General features: G+C 40.6%; 1 protein-coding gene across 9 annotated transcripts in view; it reads left to right on the forward strand.

Moving 5' to 3' along the window:
- kif1b (kinesin family member 1B) overlaps nt 1–20,457 on the forward strand; it is a 201,103-nt gene that overhangs the window by 24,292 nt on the left and 156,354 nt on the right. For all 9 annotated transcript variants that reach the window (XM_012966952.3, XM_031905975.1, XM_018095819.2 and 6 more), the window contains exons 3-6: nt 13,963–14,039; nt 15,901–16,080; nt 16,777–16,842; nt 18,807–18,985. In XM_012966952.3, the coding sequence (XP_012822406.1) occupies nt 13,963–14,039; nt 15,901–16,080; nt 16,777–16,842; nt 18,807–18,985 (502 nt within the window). The remainder of the gene's footprint in view (nt 1–13,962; nt 14,040–15,900; nt 16,081–16,776; nt 16,843–18,806; nt 18,986–20,457) is intronic.

Here is a 20,457-nt window from a genome sequence, read left to right on the forward strand (position 1 = left end):
AATAACTCTGCGGGGGAGAAATGAGCTTCATTGTCTGTGGAAGGGAAGGGAGGGGGGAGTAAAAGCCAGGAATCAGAAATCACGGGGCCCCTCACAACAAAATTTTCTGGGCCCCCAATGGCCCCTCCCCCAGTGACCTCTCTCATCAGTACAAAGGACACAGACATTGGTAGCCAGGGCCACACCCCTAAAACATTGGTAGCCAGGGCCACACCAGTGAGGTATCTAGCAGAGACTTTATTGTGGGTGACTAATCTTCCCATTTGACATTACCCTAAGGGGTATATTTATTATGCTGTGTAAAAAGTGGAGAAAAGCATTACCTGTGATGTTGCACATAGCAGCCAGTCAGATGCTTTGCTTGGGTTTTCTAACTGTTGAATTCTAATTGCTGATTGGTTGCCCTGGCAACATCACCGGTAATGCTTTACTCCACTATTTACACAGCATGATAAATATACCCCTCAGACTCAGTCTAGGAGTGCTTTATCGCTGTCTGCTGCCAGTTTCTCAAGAATTGCTTGGAAATTTTTCATTTTGTAGCATTTTTAACTTCTTTTTGTGAAAAAGAACATGATGGTTTAAATCAAGGGTCCTCAAATTTTTTAAGTAAGGGGCCAGTTCATGGTCCCTCAGACTGTTGGGGGGCTGGACTATAGTCCCCCCGCCCCCCCCCCCCCCAGCTTCAGCTCCAGCTCCTTGCTGGGTCAAACTACTGCCCACTTCTGCATCATCCCTTTCCAACTCTCCCCACTCCGTCCATCTGTCCTCCCACTCACTGCTGCGTCCTCTCTCTTTCAGTGCTGTCCATCCTCCCTCTCCCAGCTTCCCGCTCCCCGCTGAGTCCTCTCTCTCTCCGCTGCCAGGGGTGAGGATGTAGCGGGGGCCGGCTAAATAACCTTGGGCGGCCGGATCTGTAGTTTGAGGATCCCTGGTTTAAATGACTAAAGTTTGTCAAGCAGTTTTTTTTTTTTTTTTTTTTTTTTTTTTTTAGTTCAATAAATTCTTATTTGAAAATAATATAAAGTGTGCCAACTTTTTTGTTAATATGCAAGAAGTGCTGTACAAAATCAAATAGGTCTGGCAAAGAATTCTATTAGTATAGAGTATTAGAGGGCTTGCTGTTCAAGCAAACCTAGCTTAAACATAATACAGTCTGGAGGAATTGCATTAAAGGACAATGAAATACTTTTAATTTATATTAATATTATTATAAGTCTAAAGGCATTCTTTTTAAGTACTTACTGCATATCTAAATTCCCAGATCCCTGCTTGCTTCTCTGAGATATGGTGCTGGCAGTCTACAGCAGTGTGAAGACTACAGTGACATCACTGAAATATCTCTGACCTTCCTGTAGGCTGCCAGCGGCAGCCTTCCTATTCTCTGAGCATGTGTGTAACTTGATCATGTCTCCTGTTCTGAGCTACACATGCCCACCAGCCAATCAGAAGCGGATCTGCTAGAGGGGAGGGGGGTGGGGGGAGGGAATGAAACACATGTGCAGTATGAAGCAAGGAGGGAAAGGAAGGGAGAATACCTTTTTAGAGATGGCTGCCTGTTCAAGAAAATGTGAAGTAAGTGTGACTGAGTAAATATTTGATTAGGTGAGCCAAAAGTGTGGCGTTTTTACTAAACAATAGGAGGACTATTGGGCAGTATGCTTTTTAAATTTTGACTTGCATTCTCCTTTAAAGGAACAGTAACACCAAAAAAATTAAAGAGTTTTAAAGTAAATGAAATATAATGTACTGTTGCCCTGCACTGGTAAAAGTTGTGTGTTTGCTACAGAAACCCTACTATAGTTTATATATAATAAGCTGCTGTGTAGCCCCGGGGGCAGCCATTCAAGCTGGAAAAAAGGAGAAAAGGCACAGGTTACAAAGCAGATAACGGATAAGCTCTGTAGAATACAATAGTGTTTTATCTGTTATCTGCTAAATGCCTGTGCCTTTTCTCCTTTGAATGGCTGCCCCCATGGCTACATAGCTGCATTCTTTATATAAACCATAGTAGTGTTTCTGAGGCAAAACACCAGTTGTACTAGTGCAGGGCAGTAGTACATTATATTGGAATTTCTTTCATACACTTGACTTTTTTGGTGTTACTGTGTTACTGTATACACAAAAATGGAATGTTTAAAATGTAACTAGAAAATTAAGGAAAACAAAAAAAAAAAAACACCCATGAAAATGAAGAATGGAAATTTATTTCTATAATAATATAGTAATGTTTATAACAGTAAAAACGTTTGCATACAAAAAATAAATGATCACAATTGATCCATATGTAATGGGGATCAGAGGAAAAATATGATGTTAAGGTGTTAAGCCGTTTTTATTTTATGAGTCAAATATACCTGGAAAGTGTGTTGCTGATTAGCAAGCAGCACACATAAGCTGGTCTTTTAAACACAGAATCTAAAATGAGTCACCATCTCTAAGCTACTGCTATACCAAGCATCACAGCTGCTGTCACCATTCCTACTGTGGATGTAACTCTTAAGTGTTGCTTGGAAACTGTGCTAGTTCAGGGGGCTGAGGGCTATTTATAAAACAGAACATATGTGTTGCAGATCAGAACCTGCATCTGTGCCGGGGACTATCTTCGCTGTAATTTTGACCCATATATAAACTATATATTTAAATACAGTTTGTGGAGCAGTACATATTTTTTTCTATGAATAGTTAATGTAAGTAGGTTGAAACAAAATTTCATTTTCGTTCCTTGAAAGGGATTTTTATGGCTTTCACCTTGCCCAAGTGATCTATTATTGCCTATAAAGGCTTCATTTATCCAAGGTCATTATATACAGTATTAAGAGTAACAAATCTAAAGCAACTGTACTTGCTAAGTAATCTTGAAACTGTTTTACCACTCATCTGAGCATCTTTTGTAGTGCAACTCAGTGATAGAGATTTTTTTCCTTTACCCTTGTGGTGTCACCCTAACCCTAAAGGTATTTCTAGAATCCCTATAACAAAGTAAGAAAAGACTTCTATTTGCCTAAAAGAACACTGAAATTGCATGATTAATGGTAGTCTACCTATCTATGAATCTGTATCCAGAATGCTTGGGACTTTTTTTTTTTGCATCACCTTACCCTAAGTCTGTTTAAAAATAATTTAAACATTTTATAGGATTGTTTTGCCACCAGTATGGATTTATGCAGTTTAATAATGAACAAGCACACTGTACTGGTTCATTATTACAGAGAAAAAGGAAATTATTTTAATAAATTATTTTCTTAAAGGAAGAGTAACACTAAAATTTTAAATTTAAGTAAAAAATCTATTCTACCCTGTTCCAATAATTGCCCTATACTTCCTAGCATTTTATTATTCTGAATTCTTTATTAGAAAATACCTTGTAAAACGTTGCATCCGGTCATTTCAAATACGGCAATCCAGAAGATGCAGAATCCATTATGCGACGATCGACATCTCCTCCTAGCCCGACTCCAGAAGTCCGAAGTCAGTTGTTTGCCTGTACAGAATAAAGGCTAGGAGGAGATGTCAATCGTAGCATAGTTGATTCTGCATCTCTTTGGTTTGCTGTATCACCAGGGCCGCCATCAGGGGGGGGTACAGCCGTCCCGGGCCCGGACGATTTAAACTTTAAAGGGGGCCCGGCCATGCTAAAGTTTTCTTACTAGCTCGGGCCCCCTTAAATCAATTCCGGGCCCTGTCATTGGTGGTCAGCGGGTGATCCTATTGGTCGCGCCCCGTGCGTACATTCACGTCCGTATGCGCGGGGCACAACCTTATAAAAGGGCCTGGCTTCTTTCGGCACGCAGAAGCGCCGAGGTGTCATATAGGAAGGGCCTCGCCGGAGGAGCGCGGAGCCGCTGCACAAGGCGCTGGCTACCAATGTACTGGGGGAAGGGGGGCACAGCTGGCTACCAATGTACTGGGGGAAGGGGGGCACAGCTGGCTACCAATGTACTGGGGGAAGGGGGGCACAGCTGGCTACCAATGTACTGGGGGAAGGGGGGCACAGCTGGCTACCAATGTACTGGGGGAAGGGGGGTACAGCTGGCTACCAATGTACTGGGGGAAGGGGGGCACAGCTGGCTACCAATGTACTGGGGGAAGGGGGGCACAGCTGGCTACCAATGTACTGGGGGAAGGGGGGCACAGCTGGCTTCCAATGTACTGGGGGAAGGGGGGCACAGCTGGCTACCAATGTACTGGGGAAGGGGGGCACAGCTGGCTACCAATGTCTCATATCTGTGAGTCCTTTGTACTGGTGGGAGGGGGGCCCAGAAATTTTTTTTGTGAGGGGCCCCGTGATTTCTGATGGCGACCCTGTGTATCACCGTTTTTGAAATGACCGGATGCAACATTTTACAAGGTATTTTCTAATAAAGAATTCAGAATAATAAATGCTGGGAAGGATAGGGCAATTACTGGAGTAGGGTAGAATAGATTTTTTACTTAAAAATTTTAGTGTTCCTTTTCCTTTAATACAGACTCTTTGGGAAATTACCTTCCTATTATTCAGAGCTTTCTAGATAATGGATTTATGGGTAAGGGATTGGCAAGACAAAATATAGGTTTTTATTCCATCAGTATTAAGCTGCCATAGACACATATTTATATAAGTATAAAATATATAAAAAATATCTTTATATAAATATGTAAGACACAAATGCTAAGTACTTTTTTTTTTTTTTTTTTTTAAATAGACAAACTAATTTGTAAAATCATGTAACACTGGTTTTTAAATTAGTTTAAGTTGCTGCCAGACACACACCATAGAAAAAACTAATATAATTTCAAATTAGTTTGTGTTCTGGTTTTAAAAACTTGTGCATTTTTCTGCTCTTTATCAAAAGCATTTCACCAAAAATTAAGCAGAATCAAAACTGGAATGTATCTTGGTAAGTGATACTATTTTTGGTTGAGCTAAGATTTCCACAGCATTACACGGATATTACATCTGCTATGAAGAATTAGCACACACCAGGTGGCTGACTGACTCTTGTGGCTGATGATAGAAGCTCTAAAAAAGCATCACTGTAGTTTTTATACCCCCTGCCTCTACAAACCCCTCAGGCAGGACCCTATCAATAGGGTTTTAACCTGCCTGTTATCTGCCTGAAAATTAATTGGGAAGGCCCCATACGCTTGCCAGTAAACTGCCGACTTGGTCTTGAAGCGCTGATATGGAATTTTAAAGGACTAAAAAAAGCCTATTACACTGGGATGCTAATTTATTAGGCCCCTGACAGTTAATTAAATCAATTTTTTTTCCCCAGGCTGGTGGGGAAAAATGCAATGACCTGTGGTTACTCTTATTTGTGAGGAATCCCATGTTCCTAAGTTAGACTTTAACATCCACAGTATTGTAAAATGTACTGTACTGTGCATTCTGAAGTCTTAACTGAAGTCTTGAGGAATTCCTGGGTAAAAGAGCAACAGTTACAATTTAAGGGACAGTATACCCTTTTGTTTAACATGACTTTTATGAATAGGGCTTGTACCAAACATAGTTCTTGCCTATTGTTTTAATTACAAAAAATATAGTTGTATTATATGTTGAGCTTAACAGTGCAAACAGGGAAATTTAATTTACTTCATGCTTGAGCTTTGTGAGATAATTAGGATACCAGTGGACAGGCAACATGTCACAATTCGGGAAAAGGGTGGGTGTCATAAAGTAGATTCAGTTTTCCTATTTAGCTCTAGAAATAACAAAAATTAGATTTTTTATGTCTTAAACAGTAGGCAAGTTAGGTTCAGCGCACACACTCTATTTAATAAACTCCATGTTGATCAAGGGGATATATTGCCACTTTTAAATGTGTAGGTCACCTTTAAGCGAAAAATACACCTTTTTGTCATAAGCTTATTCAGTTTCATCTATTTTATTTATTGTTTTAAACCTGTATTTATAAAGTGCAAAAATATTCCACAGTGCTATACAATAAATGGGTGTATACATTAAAAATACAAATGTATATGAAAAAACTGATAACCTTTGCAAGATGGTTGTACAGGTTTACAATCTGAATGTATAAAGATACAGTAACATTAAACTGAAAAAAAATGTAGCTGTTGGTGACCAACAAGTGAGAGAGTGTGGCCGGCAATACTACCCCTCAGCGGGGTCCCCTAACCCAGTTGTACGAGAGGGTGCGCTTACCCTATATGACACCTATATGTGTGCCGTCATTCCATGCCTGTTTTAAATATTACTTGCACAGGCACCCAGGTATCATCACTACTTATGGTGTGCAGCTTCCTAGCATTTTGTATTCTACATATTTTTTTAGCAGCACCCAGCCAAGTTCTATTTTTGGATGAAGAACGTATGCCTCCATACTTCTCAGCTTGAGATCCTATAGAGGTTTCCATATACTACACATATCCCATAGAGGGATTGCTTGATAATACGATTGTGTAAGGAATGGAGGAGGGGGGCTCACAATTCACTTATGCAGTGGACACCAATCAGGATTTTACCTTCAATACGGCAGATCCAGACAGAATCCTGTTTACGGAAACACCTTTGGACATTTCTGTGAGTAAATCCTCCTCTGATACCTATCCTGAAATTCTGAACCTAAGGAAAAGGGAACTAGACTTACAAACTTATCAAACTACCATAGACAAAGACTTATTCCAAGAGGATTTAGGATAAATAATACTCCCACCATTGGTAGGAATAACCCAGACTTTTGCAGCAAGTGGTGCGGCATTCTGAATCACTGTTCTTTTGATTTACTGTTGTTGGTAGTGGAACAAGTGGCAAAGAACTTGTGACTGTCAGAAGTGACCTTAAACAACTAGAATCTCAATACTTAGACTCACTCAAAGCTGACAATACCACGGACTGGCTCAATAAACTGCAATTGAATGTTGACAAATATAAGCAGGATTTAACTAACTTTAAACAAAATAAACTTAAGAAAGTGTTAGATGACTATAAAAATAAACGGGTATATGGTTGGCTACTGGGGATAAAGTCAGACACCCGTAACTTTAGACCACTCAGGAAAAAGAGACAGCCAAAGTCACTGTTTACTGTGGACAGTTCTGATCAATCTACTGACTCTGATAACAATACAGCTGGCAAACCTTTTTTAGGGGTTACAACTCGCTCCAGAAATGACAAAGACAGTGACGGCACACCAGGCGAGGGGGGAGGAAATGTAAGAGGCAAACCCCCAAGAGCAAAGAGAGTGTATTTTTTTACCTAAGCAAACATATAATGCCTGAGGGGGAGATTTCACTATTGTCCAAGGGGCTGTCCTTTGTCCCCAGTTCCCCACTAGATACCTTTGATACCCTGGTAGATATCCACAAATTTCAACGTAAACTCAAACTGAGAGAGCACTTTAGGAATTCACTAGAACAGGAGCGCCCCCGGTTTAGGGGAAAGAGTAACTTTGAACCCCCCAACACACCATCTGCGGTACGCACATTTGGTAAAGTCTTAACATTGGAGGCTAAACAGACAAGCAAAACCCATAGACCGCACCCAAACCTATCCCCTACGGAACGTGAGGCCATCCATACACTTCGGGATGACAGGGATCTGGTTATTAGACCAGCAGATAAGGGTGGGGCTATAGTATTACTCGATTACGCATACTACAAGGAAGAGATTTTGCAGCAGTTATCTGACACCAAAACATAGAGGGAACTACCCAGTGACCCCACTATAAAGTTTAAGGCCGAATTGGACAACTATTTGTCCCTAGCCCTAAACGCGGGCTGGATCACTAAAGACACACATGACTTCCTTACAACAGAGTATCCCCGCACGCCCATCATATATACTTTGCCCAAGATCCACAAATCCCTATTAGCACCCCCTGGTAGACCAATCATCTCCGCAGTCGGTTCTCTGTTTCAGCCAGTCTCCACTTTTATTGATTCTTGCAACCATTGGTTAAGACTATGGAGTCCTATACCCAGGACTCCACGCACGTTATAAGAAAACTTAGAGACATGGGTGATATACCTGATAACTGTATCCTGGTGACTATGGATGTGACAAGTGTCTATACTGTGATCCCACATGATCAGGGCTCTATTTCAGGCCAACAAACCATTGATGGGCTACAGGAAAGGAAGTAGCTTGAGGTACCTATTGGTTAAAACTGACTTTAAAGACTGTAAGGATAAACAACCACATTGGTTATCCAACATAAAAAAACTGGGGTGCTATAAGTGCCCGGACTGTGTGACTTGCAGATGCCTGCTGACTGGCCCTGATTTTCCACATCCCCACACCGGTAAAAGGTTTAAAATCAACCATAGGCTAGGATGCTTGTCTTCATATGTCAATTATATTATCACTTGCCCTAGTGGGTTATATTATGTCGGGAAAACCGTCACCACTTTACGTGAACGGATCAGAAACCATCGCTCTGCCATCAGCAAAGCATTTGAAGAAGGAGAATCCAAACAACCAGTTGCTAGACATTTTCTGGGAATGCATCACCCTCTACCAACCTTTAAATGTATGGCCATTGACTTTCAACCACCTCTCTCCAGAGGGGGCAACAGGGACCTGGCTTTACTACAGCGGGAATCCCTGTGGATATACAGACTTGATTGTGTAAACCCACGTGGACTAAATGAGACCTTACCTTTAGGATGCTTTGTGTAACATAGACTTTGTTCCGATATCCTCTGTATGTTTTAGTATTTTATCCTTAATGCATTGAAATGGCTATTGTATATGCTTGTGTCCAGTATATTAATATAACAATTTCTCACTCTGTTTATGATATGTGTTGCTAAGCATTTTTGACGATTTTCAAGAATGACACATTGGTTCATTTAATAAGTGCTTTAATTCCATTCTGGGCTACAAGAGATACGAATGTTTCAATTCCCCATGTTCTCTTAGTTGTGGTCTAATTTGGGTTACTATATGTAACCCCCTTAGTTACATTGTTGCGATTCCCTCACTGGGCTGTAGGGCAAGGATTATGGTTTGCATATGACCCCTTGTGGCCGTTACCCGTAAGTACCAGCTCTCCACCAGTAGCAGGAGTACCTGCACTATTTTGGCTGGCTGCAATGAAATCCTGCGTGGGATACCTTAACCTGTGAACTACCAAGATAAGAGGCAACAGGGGGGACGGACGGCGTGTTCCCCCCACCCCATAAATGGCTGTGTCTACCAAAATATGCAGGACCCATGGCGTAAGTAGCTGTTGGTGACCAACAAGTGAGAGAGTGTGGCCGGCGATACTACCCCTTGGCGGGGTCCCCTAACCCAGTTGTACGTGAGGGTGCGCTTAACCTATATGACAGCAGCAGGGGGCCAGCTCAGTGCACTCTCTGGCACGGCTGACATCCCTATCTGCTAAGAAAGCACGGTACACGGGGGAACTCCATACTGATAAGCTTCGGTATTGCCTAAACACTGGGACACGCGCACCCGCTCACCTCTGTATGGTTGCCTAGCAATGGCGGGGCAGTAGCGCTACTTGGAGACACGGACCTTGGGGGGCTTCTGTAAAGCTAAGTAATGTTGCCGATCGTGTTGGGAACATGTCACAGGGTGCAGCATAGCCTTCTGATTCTCCTATGGGCGCCCTAAGTTGGAGTTCTGGGAATACGTGTGTGCTACTCTAGGGAGTCTTTGCAACCAAACGCCCATTACATATTTTTATCTGCCCATTGGCACATCATGCTAAAAGTGCCATATATATCCTAACCTGTATACTACTCCTATAAGTTATATGTATTATATAACTTATGATTTGTTTTTCTCCTTATGTTAACCATGTTTCCATTTTTTTTTTCTTTTTTTGTGTGTTTGTTTGGGTTGCCTAGCAACAACATTGGCATCCTTTTTGGGCTTATAACTGTTTGCCTCTCACTGTGGTGTGGTATCCCTGACGAACGTTCCTGTTTGGAACTGAAACGTTGGTCAAAATAAACCTCTAAATTACTTTTTTGCAAAACTCTTACTGCGTGTGAAAATCCTGTGTGTGTCATCATTCCATGCCTGTTTTAAATATTCCTTGCACAGGCACCCAGGTATCATCACTACTTATGGTGTGCAGCTTCCTAGCATTTTGTATTCTATTTATATATATATATATATATATATATATATATATATATATATATATATATATATATATATATATATATATATATATATATATATATATAAAACTCAACAGTAGAAAGCACTCACAGCCACAGCATATATATATATACACACACACATATACACACACACACATATACACACACACACATATACACACACACACATATACACACACACACATATACACACACACATATACATACACACACATATACATACACACACATATACAGCAGCGAAGAGATCCGCACTCACAGGACTTATAGAATTAATCTGGTGTTTATTGAAAAGACTAACGTTTTGGCTATATCACTAGCCTTTTTCAAAGTGACTCACACAGCTAAACCAGTGCCTAATTAACATTCAGGGGCGGGAAAAGTGGGGAATGACATCATCAAGTCAATCATTAGGGGAAAACGCCAAAGTTGTGAATAAACAAAAGAATTTGCAAAAAAGTAAAAATAAAAGGGAATATATACACAGAAAATACGGCATATAACAACTATATACAGGAGATTCTGAAGCACTTGCGTCTCAGGAAAGCGCAACATTGTATGCTGTTAAATATAACAAAACAGAGCTCAACTGGTGAAACAAAACATCAGCTACATCATCATAGATTTGTTGTAAAGTTAATTCAAGTACCTTAGAGTCAGTGAAGGAATAGGGAGTTCACACTAGGCATATATTGCAATAATTAGGAGCGGTTACAATGTATGAGGGACTTACTGTTACAAATGTTACATCCAGTGTTGTAGCCAGATCCTGTCAGTGAGAGGCGGGAATTGCAGGGCAAGGACTGCTGTTCAAAGGGGAGCACAGCTGCTTACTACTCCAGGGGATGACCCTGTGTAAGGTGCGCATTGCCATGGTCAAGTGTCTGGTGTGGCAAGGTTGTAATGACCTTACACAGGGTCATCCCCTATACATCATCAGCTACATTTTGGCGCCATTTTGGGGTTTAAGAATGGGTTTGTAGCTATTTTGTTCACTTTGAGAAAGGCTGTGGATACGGCTGAAACGTTAGATTGACGTTGACTCACAACAGTGCGGCATCTGTTCTATTTTTGTGTATATATATATATATATATATATATACTATACACATTACCCCAGCACTCCATTATAAAGCTTCAAGAGAAAAATAAAAACCAATTTTGCACACACTGAAGGAAAAATGTCTGCATTTTAGTAAAAAGAGACACGTTTAGTTACACGGTTTGTACAAAGTATGCATAAGCTGACGCGCCCCGTCAAGGCAGTGTCCTTGCGCCAGTCCTAACCTAGCGAAAAAAGAGAATATATTTTCTTTGGGGGGAGAAAGACCATACCTGCTTTTCTCTCTATATGGCATGACCTATTCCAAAGAAACCATTCAGTGATTAAGCGAATAAATACCTTCTTAGCTGCAAGGCTATCCTTAAAGGGGCGGGGTTGGGAGAGCAAGTATTCAATTAGGGAAAAGCCACTTCCCCTTACCATACAAATATATACAAAAATACAGCTCTATCCCATGAATCAATCAAAACTAATTGGGTGCACGTAGGTGAGTGGCTTGTATTATATACTATACACATTACCCCAGCACTCCATTATAAAGCTTCAAGAGAAAAATAAAAACCAATTTTGCACACACTGAAGGAAAAATGTCTGCATTTTAGTAAAAAGAGACACGTTTAGTTACACGGTTTGTACAAAGTATGCATAAGCTGACGCGCCCCGTCAAGGCAGTGTCCTTGCGCCAGTCCTAACCTAGCGAAAAAAGAGAATATATTTTCTTTGGGGGGAGAAAGACCATACCTGCTTTTCTCTCTATATGGCATGACCTATTCCAAAGAAACCATTCAGTGATTAAGCGAATAAATACCTTCTTAGCTGCAAGGCTATCCTTAAAGGGGCGGGGTTGGGAGAGCAAGTATTCAATTAGGGAAAAGCCACTTCCCCTTAGCCACTCCCCTTATATATATATAATATAGTATTTATTATAAGTGCCATGTGGTATGAGACACAGTAGGAAGGAGGTCCCTGCCCCACAGAGCTTACAATCTAAGTGTTATTACGACTCCCCCCAATAAGGTGCTGCAACTGGGTAGCAGGTGTACCCTTGCCCCTTCCCTGAACCAATATGTAGTGCCCCGCGTGGGACACACCTATCCCAGTGTCTGTGGTCGGAGCGCTGTACATTGGGGGTCCTGTATGCGGGCCCCCCCAGGTACGTGTATATGCCCTGTGGAGGGCTTCTGGCACCCGGTGATTGGTGCTATCCCCTTATGTGAGCTATACAGGAGGCGCTGCGTGTCCCATGTGCGCTATACATTTACACACTGTGCAGCCTTGTCGGTACCCCGAGTCCGACGCACTCCCACTAATAAGTACAAATGCGGCGACACTGTGTACACCTATGTGGTGCCCTGAGTGTCTGCTGCTTACATACTTGCGTCCTGTATGGGCACACACGCACGGCTAAACAGTATATGGCTTATAATGCCTGCTCACCACTATGGGGAGTGGTTGCCTAGCAACGGCGACACAACCAGTTTGACAATGTGCCTAGGTTTCCGTACCGTGGGTTTGCTCCTGTGTACTGGCGGCTCCTTCTCAGCAATAGGGTAGGCGGTATGGGTTGGGGCCGTATGTATGTATGTATGTATATGTGTGTATATATATATATATATATATATATATATATATATATATATATATATATGTATATACATACAACCTAAGCTTTTTAAACTTGTGTAATTAGAAACTGTAAAGTACTGTGTAACATACCTCTGCAGTTACCCATTATCTGTGTGTGTGTGTGTACCAAGAAGTGCCCTCCCCTTTAACAAAACAGGGATTGTTTGTCTATATATATTAAGCTGGCCAACTACATCAGTCATCCCTGGTTCGCCCAGTCCTACACTAACTTTTATCTGATTCATTAGGAATTCTACAGCTTCAATATACATGTAACAAAGGGTCTGATTTTTCCCTGCAACTTGTTTGCATTCAAGGTTAAACCCCCCAAATGGTTGCCCTTTTATTGGATCCCCTGTATTCACATGACTGTAGCTGGGGAGGGTGGGGTCTACAACATGGAGCTGGTCACTGCTCCAGCATAAACTATAGCAAAACAAGGGGAAGTTGTGCTCACCATTAAATTTTAAACAGTTAAAGAGTGCTGCTTACAGCACAAATTACAGGCCTGTAATTGTCCTCTGTAATGGGGACGATGTTTCAGTATTTAAAGGAGAAGGAAAGGCTAATAAAGAGTTAATCTCAAGCTGCAGGCATACCTTCAGTTGTCTCAATAGTGCCCTTAAGTCTCCCCATATTTCTCCCGTTCAGATGATCAGAAGCCAAACAGGAAAAAAAAAATTCTGACCTGTGTAAAGAAAGTTCCCATAATCCCTCACTCCTGCACCAAAACAAGACCAGTGTACATGCTCAGTTAGTTAGACTATGAGCTTCCTGCTGATTGGCTCAGATCCACATTCCTAAGGGAAGGGAGTGAGTTCTTAGCATTCTTGAGGGAGGGGGGGAGCAGGAGAGGGGAGAGAGCTGCGTGTCTCTGGCAGAGGAAAACAGACACAACTAATCTTCTGACAGGGAACTCAGTGCAGCGTTTCTGTGAGTGCTTATGGCTGTATTTACATAGACCTTTCTTAGTTTTTACCTTTCTTTCTCCTTTAAGGGCAGGGGCTCACAAAGTGGATAGTCTGTTTAGTTAATTAAGTATCAGTTTATTTTGTGGTTTAATGTTAATAAAGTGTGGGTCATTATTAATTTATATGTTTGCTTTTTAAATATATGTTTTATTTTTAAACATTTATTTTAAAGTCACATTTCAGAATTTGTTTCTCACTGCCCTTTTTTTCAAATTGTTTTAGGTATTATTAATCCAAAGAATCCTAAGGAAGCTGCCAAAAGTTTTAGCTTTGACTACTCTTATTGGTCTCACACATCGGTAAGTGACTTGACATTTTGTAGATGGCCTCTGCTTATATTTTGTCAGAGTAATATGTGCTATTTTTACCAGTGCCTGTGGAGAACATCTCATCTTTATCTCCATAATTGCCAGTCTGTCTTTATTTTCAGTTAGCATACATCTAAAACAGTAATGTCTGGCACACACTCATTCTGTCGTCAACCAGTCACCTAAAGTACGTGTACTTTCAAGAAAAGTAACCCTTTCAACAGAGCCCTTGAACACATTCAGAAGCTTAATTAAGTGATAGTATTGCTGCAATGTAGGTGATTCATCTTAAAGGACATGTCAACCCCAAAAATAAGTTTCACCTAATAAAAGAAAACATAATAACATAAAATCTTTGAATGCCTGCCACACTGGTTGTCCAGAGGTTAATAGTAAGGCTGCAATATCTCTATAATCACTGTCTCCTCCTGAAACCCACTCAGCCCCCTCCCTCAGGAATTTGCTTTGGCTGTTGGCTTGTGGGCATGCTCAGTGGTTCTAAGATCAGATTACTAAACACACCCTCCAGTCTAGCAGCCAGTGAAGAGATGGCATTGCTGGTTCCCATAGAAACTCAGCTCTAGTTGTCTGCTTCAGTTTTTTTTTCCTGAGCTCAGCTTTACCATTACAGTGCTCAAACAAAGCAGAACTTTTATCAGAGACAGTTCTGCCTGTGTGAGCCTGTATTCTTGGTGAAATGTATGCTGAATAAGGGTCTGTGTGTGTATGCTGTTTGCAGATTAAAATGTATCCAATTATGTATCAGAGAAAAAATGGCCACCGGGTGAAAGCTGCTATTTGCTTTAGGAAAATGTGATGGTGCTGGCAAGCGGAGGGGATATATGCAGTACAAATGATGCCATTTGGGTGGGGGAGGCGTGCCCAACTGATATACATTGTAGGCAAATGTAGGCTTTACATGTCCTTTAAGGCAAGCTTTGCATCATCCTAAAATCTTTATGTTTCAGAATGGGGACCTGATGTCATGCCCATGCACAGGTCACACAATCAGATGGTGAGGAGGGAGGGGGAAAGTGAGTGCTGAATGAAAAGTCAAAGTAATTGTCTGCCTTGACTCTATGCCTAAAGGTGGCCATACACGCACCGATATTATCGTACGAAACCTCGTTTCGTACGATAATCGGTGCGTGTATGGCATGTCAGCGAGCCGACCGATATCGCAGGAAGCTGCTGAAATCGGTCGGCTCGCCGATCGGCCAAGTTAGAAAATTTTGATCGGGCGCCATAGAAGGCGCCTGACCAAAATTCTCCCTTCAGAGCTGAATCGGCAGAAGGAGGTAGAAATCCTATTGTTTCTACCTCCTTACCTGCCGATTCAGCCCTGAATGGTGTGTGGCGGATCTGACGATGTTTCGTGCGACCGACGGTCGTACGAAACATCGTGAGATCGCCACGTGTATGGCCAGCTTAAGGCAGTATATGATTTACAACTGGGATTTTAAAGTGCCTCCATTGTCATATTGATAATATTGGACTTGGATATCTTACTATTGAGTGCTATTCTGATATCTACTGGGAGCTGCTATCTTGCTACCTTCCCATTGTTCTGCTGGGGGGGGTGATATCACTCCAACTTGCAGCTCTGCATGTGACCTCATCAGAGTATAGGTCACATAGTTGAAGCTCCCTAGGAAGTGAAGAATATGGTTAGCCCATATGAAATTTCAAAATTAAATATAAAAAAAATCTGTTTGCATTTTTGAAAAACCGTTTTCAATTCAATAAAGAAGCCCTTTTAACTAATGTGTTTTGGAAAAAAGCCTGTTTTACCATGACAGTAGTGCTTTAAGCGTTGGGTGTGTTCCTAATAATTATATTTTATTTTTTGCAGCAAGATGACCCTTGCTTTGCATCCCAGAGTCGTGTATATAATGATATTGGAAAAGAAATGCTTGAGCATGCCTTTGAGGGCTACAATGTTTGCATATTTGCTTATGGGCAGACAGGAGCTGGAAAATCCTACACTATGATGGGTAAACAAGAAGAGACACAAGCTGGCATCATCCCACAGGTACATACTTATGGGACTTATGTTTTTATTACTATTTATTTTTTTATAATACTATTCAGAGTTAGTTTTATAAATGTATTTATTTCAAACCAAGTGCTCATGCCTCTCATTTCCAGCATTAATACCATACAAAGATATGTCATTTTGAGAAGGACAGGTAGATAACACTGATGGTAATGCATGGTCAGCCCAAGGTAAATATTAGTCCATACAATACCATATATACCTTGAGAAAGGCTGTAAGCAGATGCAGGTTTTGAACTCATGCTGTATTTCTTTGTGATGTAATAAAGACCACATATTTCCAAGTTTTCTTGTGCCAGTGGCTGTTCTGAGTGATTAGTCAGAACACTGTTAGTGAAAGCAAAGGAAAATTAAATTTGTGGGTCTGAGAGACTGAACTGACCCTGCAAAGACTTTGGCTTTTAATGAACTTAAGTTGACCCTGTGACATCCAGGAACAGTTAGCCAGAAGTAATCTGTAACCCATGATTCTACAGAATGGAGATAACAGTAATTGAGAGTTTTTATAATATTATTGGATTCCGAAGGACCCCATCAACTTTTTTTATTGATGTGAAGTTGAGAAGGACAAGCAGGACACCTACAGTGCAGTTTTGACATCTCTGACAGGCAGAGGGGGAAAAAAAGTTTTGTTTAAACAGCACATTTAATTTTGATACTTTTTCTTTTCAGCTCTGTGAGGATCTTTTCGAAAAAATTAATGACAACAATAATGATGAAGTTTCTTTTTCTGTAGAGGTAGGTTTTAAACATTATTTTTGCCTGATTTAATCTTATTGTAAACACAGTGTAAATTCTGTAGGTCTTGTAAATCACAGGGAGTGTTAATACAGAGACAGATTTATTTTTTTTTTTTGTAGAAAAGTAAAATATTGCCTCATTTTGTAAAACATTATTTTTCCAAATAAGTAGATCTCTGTCTAAATTGTTTGTGTTTGGGTCTTGATGTTCTGTTGGGAAAGCTACATTTGGCTCTTATTAGACCACTATCACCCTGTGTTGACATTAGCCTTGAAGTACCCATTCAGGCACAGATAGTATGGACGGATTAAGCCAAACTGCTTTTTTGAGTGTGCGCATGTTTGCCCTATTTAATAGTTGCTCCATCTGTACATTTATATCATGGGAAGTAAGGGAGGTTTAGCTTGTTTTGCAAGGTTGCCAACTCAGTGGATCTTTCCCCGCTACGCCCATCTTAATGAGTGATATTGGGCTGAACTTTGGGATCACAACAATGGTGTGCAGACCATTAGTATGAGGATCTAATCAGTCATCCGAAGTGGGGCCTATACATGGGCAGAAAAGCTTCTGACTGGGTCTGTCTACCTTAAAGGAGAAAGAAAGGCACCCCCAAGTGACTTAAATTGCTTACCTTTTACCCGGGACTGGTGCCCCTATTTGGAGAAAACAGCACCAGCCCGGGGTAGCTGCGAGTGATTCCTTCTTCCTGTTTCTTGTGCTTGCGCACGCGCAGTAGAGTGATAAGCCGAACTTTAGCAAGAAAGTCAGATTTTCACTCTACTGCGCATGTGCCGGCCCAGGGATTTCGCCGGTAGAAGAAAGAGGAAGAAGGAAGCGCTCGCTCAAGGTACCCTGAGCTGATGCGGTTTTCTCCTAAGAGGGACATCAGCCTGGGGTAAAAGGTAAGCGATTTAAAATCACTTGGGGGTGCATAACATTTTGGCACCCCGAAGTGACTTAGCCTTTCCTTCTCCTTTAAGATTGCTAAAGGGAGGGGATAGATACTTGCTTGCGAGCCAAGCATATGAATATAGTAAACTTTGGATAATGCTTGGCAGAGTATCATTGGAGTTTGGTTTACATGCTTTTGTAGGCCACACTTTTCTTATCTAAACTCAAAATTCAAAGAACACAAAGTATATGCAAAAAATTAAATATAAATCCGTAAACAGGTCTGCTTATGTCAAAAACGAAATATAGATTCGTACCAAATGTATAATGGAGACCCAGGTGTTGATACCCCGGGGTCTGTCTCCTAGTGAATGGCAAACAGAAGAGTCACGAACAATCAAATCAGTTCAGTATTTAGAAAGAGCACACTGTTATCCAAAGGTGTTCCTGGTGCTTACAGCCCCGAACCTGTAGCCAGAGAAGTATAACAAACTCCAAGCCCACCGGACGACAAGGATATTCTTTAAAAGATGGTCTTTATTTGTCCATTTATTAACATAACTCCTAAGAATATCCTTGTCGTCCGTGCGCTTTGAGTCATCTGTTTGAAGTTAGTTTTTCTTATCTGCTTACATTTTAATAGTAAGCACAGCTATTAGAATATGGAAGGTTAAGGTTATCTTTTATACACCGAGAGTGCCCAGTTTTAAGTTTAGCAATGTATAGCCTGTTAATCAAAGCAGTTATTAACTATTTTCATCAGTATCTGCCCCAATGCAGATACAATTTTAACTTTCCTATCATATACATAATAAGGTAGTTTTAGTGAGGTTAAATTGGTGTGAAGCAGTGTGAAATATTTAATCTGTGAGCATTTGTTATTATATGCATGACTGTGGCCATTTGTTTCATCCAGGGTATATTTGTCTGGACGTACTTTGCCACTTTGATTAATATTTGAATTTTGCTTCTTTATGCTGCTTTGCAAATAATATTTTATGTGCTTATAAAACTTTGAAGTGTGTGAACATTTTTTCAAAATAATAATTGCAGTATTTTCCGTCCTACAGGTGAGCTACATGGAAATATACTGTGAGCGTGTCAGAGACCTCCTAAACCCAAAAAACAAAGGAAACTTGCGTGTTAGGGAGCACCCACTATTAGGGCCCTATGTGGAGGACCTTTCCAAACTGGCTGTCACCTCTTATACTGATATTGCTGACTTGATGGATGCAGGCAATAAAGCTAGGTAAAGCAACATTATGTAATCAGTTCCAGTTTATTTGGTATGGCTTTTTCTAGAACAAATTTTTTTTTTTATTAAAAGGTTACAGGCTAGATATTTGGGGAGATTTATGCATGTGGTTGTATACAAAACTGGCCCTAGAGGAAGATAATTGAAAACAAAAACAAGCTCTGGTTGGTTTAGTTCTCTCAACCCTTGTTTTATGGGCTTCATTTTAAAAAAACAAACAAACAAAAAAAAACAAATTAATACTGGATAGTAAATTGAGTAATGTGTTCACAAGGTAAAACATTCTAATAATGTTAATTAACGGATTTGGACAAATTGTTTCATATTACAATATTGGTGTTGTATGGTATTTAAAGGATAAGAAAAATCTTCCAATCTAGATATTTCCAATCTCTAGTATCTAGAAGAGCCCCCCTTGTTGTACCTGACTGCTACCTTAGTTTTTCAAAATTGCTCTCCTTTCTCCTGCAGTTAATTCTGATAACAGAATCTTATAACGCTCTGTTGTGAACAGGATCTTTTCTCTCATTACGTCGTTAAGATGGCTGGCATAAAAGATATGTGCATGGCTAAAAAATTAGTCTGCACACTCACCCTAGCGAGCTCACAAAGTTCTTTTATGTGCATGCGCTGCTTACTAATGACTATTCTATATGCCTGCTCCAGTTCTTGGTCTTAGTGAAGGAGCACTGCATCATGGGATTTTTATTCTTAATGTCTGCAGTTTTTTTTTTTTTTTTTTTAAAAATATGACTTCTAGATGGATAAATAGATGAAAATATAGGAGATTGAATAACAATGCTGCACACATTGGAGGTCTGCCTTTCAAATGATTTAAACTCTTTCTTAGGAATTGACTTTGGCTCTCGGCTTACTGAGCATGCTAAGTTTATTAACACACCCTCCAGTCTATCAGCCAATGAAGAGAAGGCACTGCTGGTTTTCATAGCTGTGCACTCTGCTGGAGAAACATGTTTTTTTTTTTCCCCAAACCTTCTCTCCTGAGCTCAGCTTTAAGCGTTACTGTGCTCAATCCAAATAGAACTTTTTATCAATGTAAGTTCTGCCTGCGTAAACCTGAACTCTCTATTGCATGAACTTTACTTGATGTAAATGTCACTGATGATGTCAGAGGGGAAATGGCTGCCAGGTGAAAGCTATTGATGGTGCTGGAAAACAGAGGGGATTATGCAATATAAATGGTATGGTTTGGGTGGGAATGATGTGCCCAACTTCATCCATGTGCATGGAGTGCATGCAGAAGTAGATGAGGACTGTGTAAAATCTGTAGCTGTAATTTAGTTCAGGGCTGATGTAATTTAGTTGGCTATGTGTGTGGTGGGCCATATAGCAAAATTTTGTGTTTAGGTAAATGGTCGACTGTTTCCCTAATACCAGGGCATGTTAGGACTTCTACTACAACAATCAATACTTGAGTGAGGGAGAATGTGTTTTCTACAGCTGTA

The sequence above is a fragment of the Xenopus tropicalis genome, chromosome 7 (assembly GCF_000004195.4).
Source record: "Xenopus tropicalis strain Nigerian chromosome 7, UCB_Xtro_10.0, whole genome shotgun sequence".
Lineage (NCBI taxonomy): Eukaryota > Metazoa > Chordata > Amphibia > Anura > Pipidae > Xenopus > Xenopus tropicalis.